The 12,493-nt window shown below is 42.0% G+C and overlaps 1 protein-coding gene across 6 annotated transcripts in view; it reads right to left on the bottom strand.

The window, feature by feature from the left end:
- Positions 1-12,493, bottom strand: part of uvssa (UV-stimulated scaffold protein A) — a 42,486-nt gene that overhangs the window by 4,652 nt on the left and 25,341 nt on the right. For 5 of the 6 annotated variants that reach the window (XM_069724631.1, XM_069724635.1, XM_069724633.1 and 2 more), the window contains exons 10-13: positions 7,035-7,260; positions 5,783-5,911; positions 5,075-5,258; positions 4,859-4,970 (exon numbers count right to left, since the gene is read on the bottom strand). In XM_069724631.1, the coding sequence (XP_069580732.1) occupies positions 4,859-4,970; positions 5,075-5,258; positions 5,783-5,911; positions 7,035-7,260 (651 nt within the window). The remainder of the gene's footprint in view (positions 1-4,858; positions 4,971-5,074; positions 5,259-5,782; positions 5,912-7,034; positions 7,261-12,493) is intronic. The other variant, XM_069724632.1, reaches the window with a different exon arrangement.

Here is a 12,493-nt window from a genome sequence, read left to right as displayed (position 1 = left end):
GGCTCTTTTCTCTGTCAACGCCTCTTAGCCCTTCCAGCTGGGTCTGTGTGTGTGTGTGTGTGTGTGTGTGTGTGTGTGTGTGTGTGTGTGTGTGTGTGTGTGTGTGTGTGTGTGTGTGTGTGTGTGTGTGTGTGTGTGTGTGTGAGGGCAGGGGCCAGGCCCCACACACACACACACACACACACCTACAGCGAGGCTTTCTGGGGTCTTTGGTGGGTTCAGACGTCTCTCAGCCACGCACCACTAAGCACAGTGACACGGCTTGTCTGTGTGTGAGGGAGAGAATGAATCCAGACGAGCACGGCGGAGCGCAGCATCAACGCCCCTGTCAGTCACTCGGTCCGCTCACTGGACTCGTACGTTGGCAGTCTGTGTGCGAGGGTTGGATTCGAAACACTTTGGACGATGAAAACGCTCATTAATATTAGACAGAAGTGGACAACGGGATCTGAAAACCTGCTGGAACTTGCCGAGCTCATGAAGTGATTTAGTCCTAAATAGGAGAAATAACAAACCAAATAACCAAAATGTCAGGTAATCAAAATGTATATTTTGAATTTACAGGTCATGAAAATCAACAACTAAACTCATGTTTAGTTTTAGCCAATGCGAGCCCGGGGTAATCTCAGCAGCTAGCTTCCTCTTGATATAGCTCTTTGGCTTTAGCTGTACTTGTAGCCGTCTCTTAATGACTTAGGCTGTTTTAGATGTGTGTCTGTGGCCTTCTTCACATCACAAGTAGACAGGTGTACATGCACAGAAAGTAATTATACATTTTTTTGGTTTACCTGAAAACTTGACAGAGATAATGTTCAGAAATTTACATTTTCACATTTAATGAGTTTAAAGATTTTAGAAGGTATCGCAGCCTGAGGCTCTTAATTCAATCAGTTATGCCGGATGTAAACGGCCCGTAACTGTAGCTGTGCATTCTCCTGTTTCTCTGTCTGCGACTCAGATCTTGGATTCTGTTAACAGAGCTGTCTGATTACCACCCTAACAACATGCAGTCCATCTTATAATCAAATAAAAAGAAATATAAAAACAATGCAAGTGCCAGATATTAAAAAAAAGTGTGTCACCAATCGATCATTAAATCAATGATTTAAATGACAGAATAAAGACAGCAACAATCTTTCTGTTTTCTTCACTTCTTAGTGTATAAAAATGTTAAATGGTAGAATTAGTTTCGAGCTACTACTAAACTATTTCACTTGTTTCATATTCCCCTTTTTCTATTCATTTTTATTGGCCAATCTCCGATGCACTCCAGTCCTAGTATCTGTTGGTTCCCGCTCTACTCTCGTGGAGGTGCAGTTGGCTGTGAGCTTCCTCTCATGGATGTCACCACCTGCTTCTTTTCATCTGTCAGTAAGAAGCTTCATCAGGAAGGTTTATGACCAATGAAAGCCACACGAGCGCTCGACGCCAGCTTCCCACCCACCAACTCAGCTTAGTGCACTTTGTGAGGTACCTGGTGAACCCCCATTTCTCCTGGTAGTTTGCCATAATTACTGCGCCAAAATCCCTTTAAAATGTAAACTGATTCAAAGTGTATACTGTAAAAATAACAGAATAAACTTTAACAATAAAGGCAGACATAATTTCACTGTGACAACAATGACAGAAAATAATTCATTTTCAACTCATGACAACAAGTTGACAGTGTCCGCCAACAACGTCCCGCCAGTCCCGGTGGTTCCAAACTTCAATTTCACAATCGTATAGTCGACACTTTTTCAGAGACAATTTACAATACATATTCACATACAGGTCTGCAAAGAGTTCTTGGACTTCATGGTTTAGATTTTGTCCTGACGTGAACTGTCAATTGTGGGATCTTAATGTACACAGTTGTGTCTTTTTAAACTACCGCATGTCCAATCAATCAGTTTGTCATGTGGACTCCAGTCAAGTTCTGGACACATCTTATAGATAAATAATGCTAATGAGCCTAAATACTTCTGCAAATGAGAAATTATTGATTGTCGATAGTTACCAAAAAAAAAAAAAAGGAACAACCAGAAATTGTATCCATTCAAAATAAAATCTAAAACACAACAGAGTGTGAACAAATGAAGGAGTTCAATGTCAATTTGAGCCAGTATGGTGTTCTAATAATGGATTCACTATTTATCATAAGTATCTGCTGGTTTCGCCCCTTAAATCTGACAAATTGATGGTTTTAGATTTTTGTTTGTCATATACTAAAGATAGTAAACTCTGTATTTCTGAGTGCTGGACCATTCGAATAACAGCATATCAAGATTATGATTTAATTATTTTATAGACAAAATAATGAATCAAATAACTGTTAGTTGCAGCACTTATCTGCAAGTTGAGTTTTGATTTATTGACAACATTTTCATATATTTACAAAACTGAACATGTCAGACTTTGTCAGGGAAAGAATGAAGTCCTGGACAATCATCTTTGTCACTGGTGTTTGTGGAGGAGATAAGGAGGTTAAAATATGATCTATTATCAACTATCACTTTACCATAAATGACTTTGCACATTTATTTACAAAATGTGACAAAATTCAGTTATAATCAATTCGAGTTTTAGTTGGTTGGGAGTTGTACAGTTAACACAAGTGTAGTTGTGGTTATAATGTGCAACTGTGGTCATCAATGCAATATGATAATTCAGCAAGAGACTATTAAGTTCCAGCCATGTTGGTTGTATAGCTGCCAACATGGAAGTGGTCTCAGCAGACCTTCACAATGTCCCTCCCTGGCTGTTTAACCCCACTGTAAATGCCTGTGTGTGTGTGTGTGTGTGTGTGTGTGTGTGTGTGTGTGTGTGTGTGTGTGTGTGTGTGTGTGTGTGTGTGTGTGTGTGTGTGTGTGTGTGTGTGTGTGTGTGTGTGTGAATGTTTGACTGAATGGGCAGAGGGAGCTGAGGCCAATGGTCCATCAACTCATTCAGGCCACTGCCCCCCCACTGTGAGATTGATTTGTGTGTGTTGTGTGTGTGATTGACTCGTGGATCGATAGTGTAGTTGGTAACAAAAGATGCTATTTCACATCTCACTGGGCTGCATTCCATGGTCACGCACACACACACACACACACACACACACACACACACACACACACGCGCACACACAGGCACGCACGCACACACACACACACACACACACACACACACACACACACACACACACACACACACACACACACACACACACACACACACACACACACACACACACACACACACACGGGGCTGGTGGTTAACAAGACACTGCAGGCAGCTGCTGGACATCCTGCAGACTGGTGACTCTCTTGGTCTCGCGCGCACACACGCACACACACTTAACAACAAAACCACACACAGTTGAACAAAGATCCTGTGTGAAGCTGACGACCACACAGCTGACCTGCTCTGTTATTTTCTCTTACAAACGGTTTGTCCTCAGCTCAGTGTCTAGACAGCACACTGAGCTGTGATTTATATTACTATTGGTGCATTAGAGGAAAAGACATCATCAAGCCTCATCTGTCCGTCTGAGCCAGTCATTCACAGACTGATCTGAAGCATTTACTCCATGTTGGAAGACCACTACACCACGTCCAGTCCAGTTTACACTGACACTGTTCCTAAAAATCAACCAACGGCAGTTGAAAAAGAACAAAACTGACTAAGGCTTTTACCAACTGTCCCACATCTTTCATCTGCATTTTCCAAGGTAGATGAACGATACTAATTTTTTTTTACTTTTACTAAAAAAAGGTCACTCAGTTAACAAATTAACTCTTACAAACTCACCAATTAACACATTAACTCACTAACAAACCCACCAGTGAACAAATTAACTCTAACAAACCCATCAAATAACAAATCAACTCACGAACAAACCCACCAATTACTTAACTCACCAATTAACAAATTAACTCACAAACAAACCCAACTGTTAACAGATTAACTCACTAACAAACCCACCAACTAACTAAGTAACTCACAAACAAACTAATCAATTAACTAATTAACTCACAAACAAACTCACCAGTTAACAAATTAACTCACTAACAAACCCACCAATTAACAAATTAACTCACTAACAAACCCACCAGTTAACAAATTAACTCACTAACAAACCCACCAATTGACAAATTAACTCACCAACAAACCCACCAATTGACAAATTAACTCACAAACAGACACACCAACTAACAAATTAACTCACTAACAAACTCACAAGTTAACTAATTAACTCACTAACAAACCCACCAGTTAACTAATTAACTCACCAACAAACTCACCAATTAACAAATTAACTCACTAACAAACCCACAACTAACTAATTAGCTCACTAACAAACTCACCAATTAACAAATTGACTCACTAACAAACCCACCAATTAACAAATTAACTCACCAACTAGCTCATAAAGTCACTAACAACCTCGTTCACTGGACCCACTTTTGCTCAGGTAAAGAATAGTCGTCTTGAAAAAGACTGAGTTAAATCCTACGAAATACTAGTAACTGGAACTTTAGCTACTTTTTTGGACCTAAAATGATCCACCTCCGAAGACAATGAGATGCAGCTCGAAGCGATCGCAAAAGTAGAAAATGGACTTTAGTTACAAATCTTCACATTCGCTACTGTGACACAACACAGGGATTTTACAACACAGCACTCTGAGGAAAATGACTGCTCGGTTTGTTTAAGCTCAGGAATGTTTAAGGAGTGTGTGTGTGTGTGTGTGTGTGTGTGTGTGTGTGTGTGTGTGTGTGTGTGTGTGTGTGTGTGTGTGTGTGTGTGTGTGTGTGTGTGTGTGTGTGTGTGTGTGTGTGTGTGTGTGTGTGTGTGTGTGTGTGTGTTAGTGTTTGTGAGTTTCACATCTAACCAGGATGCTGCTCTCTCTTCGCCCTCTCCTGCTGCTCCTCCCTCACTCGGTCCTCCTGCCGGCAGGGTCGACCCTCCTGGTCTCGTGGAATGATTTGGCCATGGAAAGGACACTGGTGGAGACATAGTCCCAGCTTGACCACTCAGCACGTAGAACCACAAACACACCTGCAGTAAATGTGTCATTTTAGGAGAGGCCTTGAGTTTGTTCCATTACCTTGAGGCGGTCCTGTCTCTGACACAGCTTTCCATCCCCCAGTGGAGCTCTACAGAAATGGGTGACGGGGGTGAAGCTGCCAGGGAAGGAGATGTATCTACTCCTGCTCTCTGCCAGCAGCTCCTGGTTCTCCACCTCCTCCTCCACGTCTATGGGAACCCAGAACTGATGCTGCGAGGTCGACCTGCAGGGAGGAGAGAAAAAGGATACAGGTTACACGGAGACTTAAAAAAACAAACATCTGAGACTGTTCAATGCGGTTAATAATTGCTGACCTGGAATTCAATGCAAAAATCAAACAAGTGGTTAGAAAACTCAGCCTGATTAAACATTTTGCAAAATGATGTTGGGAGCAATCTGACAGTAGTACAGGAAGAAGGAAATTGTTTTATTTCAAATCAACTAAATAAAGTCGAGAGTTATAATAATATAACTATTAATTATATTGAATAATAAATAGTATAGTTATAATTAAATAGTTATACTAATGTCATCCTTCCGTTTAATTCTGGTTTAAAAAAAAAAAAAACAGTCACTAGTGACATACAGGAACACGTCCATGAACTCTAGGGTCGTGTGTATGTCTGTCTTTGTGTGGACTGGTGATAACGTGTGTGTGTGTGTGTGTGTGTGTGTGTGTGTGTGTGTGTGTGTGTGTGTGTGTGTGTGTGTGTGTGTGTGTGTGTGTGTGTGTGTGTGTTGTGTTACTTGATGATCTTGCCAGCGTTGGGCTGCTCTTGGCCCCAGTAATACAGGTCCAAACCGAATGGAACCACTGGAGCTTCAACGCCTTTCTGGTCTGAACTGGACTGAGACGAACTCGCGCCTGAGGAGCTGCTGATATAAAGATAGAAGATAGAAAGGCTTGAAAAAAACAAAAGAAAGATGGGAAACAAAATGCAATAGAATGCAATATAATGTGGCCTCATAATAATAAGATGGCCTAATGGCTGTCGGCTCAAAGGAAGATAGGAAGAGCTCCATCTTGCATTTGGAGGAATACGCCTGTGCTACTCACAACGCATCGTGGGCCCACCCCTCCCGTGTCCTCTACGATGCGTTGTGCCCGCTCCATGATTGGTCCAGACTGTCCAGCGTTAGTCCAGACTTGCTCAGATAGAATAGTGTGCCAGCTATCACAGACTGTAATCATGCAGTAATCTGCTGCACACATTTAGGGACTGGAGCCTCTTAAGAAAGAACAGTGTGCTTCCAATAGAAGCAATAGAAGGCCTCATTGTTGCCTGTCCAGTTCAGTTTATTGGTTTTGTGCAATACAAAGAACCTGTATGAGTCCACCATCATTATTGCCTCCCTGTAGATGGTACTAGGTGTTGGGGGACTGAAGTCCACTGGTCTTGCCAGCGTTGAGCTGAAGCTGGATCTTCCCAGACCATCTGATGAAGCTCCCTTCCACCTCTCTGCACTCTTCCTACTGGTCCTTACTGATGCAGCCCATGATGGCGGAGTCATTAGAGACTTTTCTGGTGGAGGCCCGTTCCAAAGTTGAAACTGAAGTTCGAGATGTCGATATTGAAGAGAAATGGTGAAAGTGCGGGTGCTCGGTGTGCGCCGGTGTTTCCCAGCACCGTATCTGACGAGCCATCCTGAGGCTGGACGAACGAGCCTGAGCAATGTAGCTCATAATTAATTTTAAGTGTCCTTGTAAAATGTGATTTTTATTCAAATCAAAAAAGTATTTCGATGTTGTAGGCCAATTGTCGCATCATATTGAACTGAATTTTCTGGTGTTTGAGAAGTATGAGAAGTGAAGTGGGCTGGAAAAGGAAATGAAAAGCTGATGAGTGATGATGAGTGTGGGTGTATCCTGCAGAAGTAGGGAGGTGAAAACATGGGAGAAAGAGGGTAAGAAGAGGAAAAAGGAAGTGAAGGAAGATGAACCCAGGGAGAATTAAAGATGGTAGAAGTGTTTATGAAGAGGTTAAGAGGACTTGGTCACCTGGACTCTATGGGCGGAGGGATCTTCTGTCTGAGGAAGCGCAGCGTGGCAACTGCAGATGTTGGATCCTGCTCCTCCTCTATAAGTCGCTTCAGCCGTCTGGAGGAGGAGGAGGAGGAGGAGGAGGAAGAGGGAGGAGGAGGAGGAGGAGGAGCTGCAGGCCTTTTAGGTGGAGGTTTCTTTTGTGTGGCTGGTGCTGTTGAGGTGGAAGGAGATGGAGCCAAACCTGCCAACAGAGAAAGGTGGTCACTTAGATCAAAGATGGGTTCTGATGACCGGTTCCATTCAGATCCGGTTCTTAGTTAGAAATCTACAGAGATTTATTAACTAACAATTCTCCCATTAATGCTTTTAACCTTCCTGGTTAGTTTTGCCTGTTGCTCTCTCTGATTAAAATATCCTTCTTCACAGTATCAGAAGATGTTCATGTGAACTCATGTTAACTGTAAAGTGTCAACTGAAACTTGTGTTTTCTCCAACCTGTGGCCTGAACTTCTCCAAAGACTGTTTTACACATCACTCTGTAACATCGCTCTACAGCTGCAAGAAAACTGGGTTTTTGCAGTTCAACAGATTGGAGACTAAAAGTTGAACTATTTCTGTCTTTTCACCCAACAGCTGATCACAGATCCAAACGAAAACTTTGACATGAATTAATTTATGAATTTGGTTGCTGTCAAATAATGAACGTTTAATTTGGGATTTACAAACATGTATTTGTTGGATCCTGGATTCATAATGATTTAGGCATTCTGGTGAAAATTTATTTTTGACTTGAAGGATGGGTGGCCAGGAGTTCATCAGTAATATTTACAAGCATCCTCTGGGGGACTCTGACTTTTTTGGGGACTTTGTTTTTGGTGTCATGAAATCTGTTGGGTTGACAAGTATAAATCTTAAATCATTCAGAACTGACTGATTCATTTTAAGGCGCAAACAGGAATGAAGAGAGACATGCAACAATGTGGACTCATATACGCAGAATAAGTTATGTCAGTTGTTGGCTGTTGTGTGTGTGTGTGTGTGTGTGTGTGTGTGTGTGTGTGTGTGTGTGTGTGTGTGTGTGTGTGTGTGTGTGTGTGTGTGTGTGTGTGTGTGTGTGTGGTCAGATGCAATATCAACGGGGTCTCTGGGGGACTGAGCGGGACTTAATCACACACGTCCATGCATAAACACATCAGGTGAGATCAGAGGGAAGCGGTAAGCCGAGAGCTGCCAACATGCTGATCCCACACATTATTAGGACCGGCCTGGATGCTTTGGAGATTCAGTCACTGCCACCATAGACTAATGGATTTATTACAGACCGTGGACAGGTTGTGTTTTTTTAAACTCTTTTTTGTGTGTTTCAACGGTGGCAGAGTTTACTTGCATATTATATACAGTACTGCTTTAATTACAAAAATGTTGAAATATAAAACAAAAAACCACCCAGCTTCTGTATGAACATAATTGTTAGAAGTTGTGAGAGTGTAAAAGTGGAAGAGAAGCCACATAAATCTTATCCATGTACCTCGTTGTTTCTGTAAGCTGTTGATAACCAGAGCCAGAGACATGTTTTTGGTTTGTTTGTCCGTTGACTTATGTCCTACTTTAATGGATGCAATATTTCCATAATTTGTTGATGGAATTTCTTCAAATTTGGCACAAATGTTCACTTGGCCTCAAGGATGAACTGGTGATTAAAAGTCAAGGTCCCTGTTTGCTCAACTCTATTACATTCATCACCTTTAATTGAATACCAAATAGGTGACAAAAATTTTGGGTATCCGCCTTTAACTAGTGATTTTAAAGCTCTTCTGTGTGTGACACGTTCACGTTTTAGAACATTGGAAGCATTGTCTACTGTCATAGATTCAATTTTGTGTTCTATCTGATTTAGGTTTATTGGCCGAGCATGTGAACACATAAGGTTTCATTACATATATCATAGGAGTCGGGACAAATACGGATGTCAATTGCGCCTTGACCGGTTGGTGGATGCATACAACTGCGTGGCAGTAACTCTAGTTTTTTAATTGAATAACAAACCGGTCTTTGCTGCTGTGTTGTGTTAGAAATGGTGAAAAGATAGAAATTGGTTCCAAGTTTCATTAAAGGCTGATGTGTTGTTCTTGTGTGAGGTCACCATTTTTTTATTGAGATATATTCAGAGAGCAAACTGTTCTAGTGATTCACGTGTATTGATTTTGTCGATTTCCAGTTTAGCTGTATTGCTTTTTTTGAGTGCAGATGTTTAATGGCGACCAACTGGAAAATTTGCGACACTGCCCCTCAAGAGAGCATCTCCCAATAGTCACATAAAAGTAAAGAATGAAAAAGGCATTCATTCTTTGTTTTTTTTTTCTTATTTTCATTTATTTATGCAGTTAAAATGCGCGCTACAGTTTGTTGGCAACCAAACTACTGACATTTTATAACAAGTTCGGCAAACGCTGCTGGAAACGAGGTCGGTGAGAGCGTGAGGATTAAACAAACAAAAACCAAAACGATTAGCTGCAAGGCGACAAAACGCTCTGTAGAGCTGAGGGGAAATACAGAGTAGGATAATTGTCTGAAGGTTTATCAATGTTGGCAATGCCGTTCACATCACACAACGACGTGATCCATTGTTAATGACCAAATATTAATTGGAACAACTTAATGAACGCAGCGTGGAGAAGGAGAATAAAAGAAAATAAGAAGGCTTTGTTTTGGTTTCTGGTTTTATATTTTCTAATACTGGTAAGGGGTTCAGGTGGGACTCGTACATCATGTTTTAAAATACTCGCTCTTATCCCAACATCACCTCCTTTCTCCTTCCTGGATGGTAAAATAATGACTCAATCTACTCTTTTAGGGCGCCAAATGGCAGAGGTTTGTCTGGATGTTGTGGATGTTAAGAAGAGCAGATCAATGGGAGGAAATGTGTGTGTGTGTGTGTGTGTGTGTGTGTGTGTGTGTGTGTGTGTGTGTGTGTGTGTGTGTGTGTGTGTGTGTGTGTGTGTGTGTGTGTGTGTGTGTGTGTGTGTGTGTGTGTGTGTGTGTGTGTGTAGTGTGTGAGGGGGCTATAAGAGAAAGACCCAGAAAAGTGGAGCATTAACAGGGTTTGAGAGAGAGAGAGAGGGAGAGAGAGAGAGAGAGAGGAAAGGTGGAAAGAGGTATTGACTTTCCCGGGTTAAGCAGGGCCTGTAATTAAAATGTTAATTTGAGAAAGAGAGAGATAGTGTCCTGACAGCAGAGCGAGGGATAAGAGGACTGATAATCAGAATGACAGAACAGGACAGAGGGGCAGAAAGAGAGAGGGGACGAGAGGGGACGAGATATTGATGGCGGAGGAGAGTAAATAGAAGAAGGGACAGATGAACTCTGGAAGAAATGAGATGAATAGAAAGAGGAGAGCAAATGTAGAAAAATTATGAATGTGATTCTACTGGCAGGTGTTGAAACGAGTGAGGAAGATAGAACGCAAATGAAACAATATTGTAATCGGAGAAATTAGAAGAGAAAAGAAGAAGCGATGTGATAGGGAGAGGAACAATGACATACTGAGGAGTACAGAAAACCATCGATAGTTCAGACTTTTAATAATCAAAGTATTCTTTGATGCTGGTAATCATCTACAAAATCGTAACATAAGATGTCACTGGTTCCTTGGAGATGGGTGAGCTTTGCCAATTAAACATACTTGAATAAAGGCAGCAGCAGATGATGATGATAAAATAAGACCAAAGTAAGAGTTATAATACTGCAGTAATACAGACGTGGCATATGCTCCACCCCCTTCTGAGCCTGGTTCTGTCCGAGGTTTCTTCCTGTTAAAAGGGAGTTTTTCCTTCCTTTTGTCAGAGGTTTTTCTCTCTTAAAGGTTTTTTTTTCCTCCTAGATAACGTGGGAATTGTTGAATTGTTGGGTTCCTCTGTATATTGTTGTAAAGTTCTGTTGTGTTGTGAATTAAAATGCTTTGAAATAACCTGTGTTGTGATTTGTTTGCTAGATAAATCAAGTTGAACCTGAAATCTTCAACCTAAACTATTTCAATCTGAATCTGAGAGGTGTGCATGTAACAGCAGCTAACGCTTTCGGTGCGAGAACAACATCTGGCATCGTCAGTGCAGGTCTTAGCAGGATCAACTGTTTCTCAATACTTCAAGCGAGGTGGCAGCAGGATGGGGTGTGTGTGTGTGTGTGTGTGTGTGTGTGTGTGTGTGTGTGTGTGTGTGTGTGTGTGTGTGTGTGTGTGTGTGTGTGTGTGTGTGTGTGTGTGTGTGTGTGTGTGTGTGTGTGTTTGAGAGTGGGTGGTAAAACCTGGGTGCAGGGCTAATAGGGGCTCATTAAAGAGGTTGCATTGTTAATTTGGTATGGCGCCTCTAGATCATTACCTAGCCCACTAATCACCCTGACACACACACACACACACACACACACACACACACACACACACACACACACACACACACACACACACACACACACACACACACACACACACACACACAAGGCTGTTTTGGGCCCATCAGATACAATCTAATTACTCCGGCGTCTAATTGATTAGTAATGGAGGGAGGTGGAGAGGGACCGGCTCACAGGTAAAGAAGATCCGTGTGAACGTAACGACTCGGGAGGCTGCTGTGGAGAGCTTTCCAAAGGGTCAAAGGTCACCCTACAGCCACAACAACATGGCTGACCCAGCAATAACTAAACCGTCAACAGCATGTTCTGTTATGGAGTCATTACCACGGACACATAAATACAGTCACACATAAAACACACACATATACGAATCTATATGAGCGATGATGAGATGGTTGAATATGGCTGACGGAGGGTTTTAGTATTTTCTGTGGCCAGGAGCTCGTGGCTGCCTGCTGATAATGATATTAACAGCATTCAAATACCATCTAATATCGAGGAAAAAACAACAACAACACATGTTGTTATGTAGCTGACATAGCAATACAATGAGAGGGCAGTTGGCTATTGACCTGAACATTTGACCTCTAACCCAGCATGCTGCCTGGAGGCTAAACGTGATCCATATAAGTCCAGTGCAGCCACAGTATAAGAGGGAGCAGCGCCATAACGGCCCCTTCATATGTAGCTCGTAGAGACGACTGTATGTGAAGGCGTGTGTGTGTCGACAGGACATATCCATCAAAGATACACAGGGAAAACGCTCGAGGAAAAGAAACTATCTGTCTCCATTACGAGGCTGTACTGCATCCAAATCAGACAAAACATACTTAACAGTCAGAAGCCAGCGTGTGAGAACAGGCGAGTTCACCAGCTCGCTCCCGGTGGGCTAGTTACACTAAACACGCAATTTATGGGGATGTCACTCCTGGAGAGACGCAAAATTTAATTTGACTATCAGCAGCGAGCCAATACTGTAACAACAATCATCACACCAGTTGTTGGGATTATCTCTTTTAAACTAAACTAAGCAATATCTTTCTATTTATCAAATGTTTCACAGCGAG

Source organism: Brachyistius frenatus, unplaced genomic scaffold (assembly GCF_029030835.1).
Source record: "Brachyistius frenatus isolate BFR_SWC_R1_liver_20210118 unplaced genomic scaffold, ASM2903083v1 Contig_386, whole genome shotgun sequence".
Lineage (NCBI taxonomy): Eukaryota > Metazoa > Chordata > Actinopteri > Embiotocidae > Brachyistius > Brachyistius frenatus.
The sequence above is the reverse complement of the archived record's forward strand: the minus strand, read 5'-3'. Positions and strand labels throughout refer to the sequence as shown.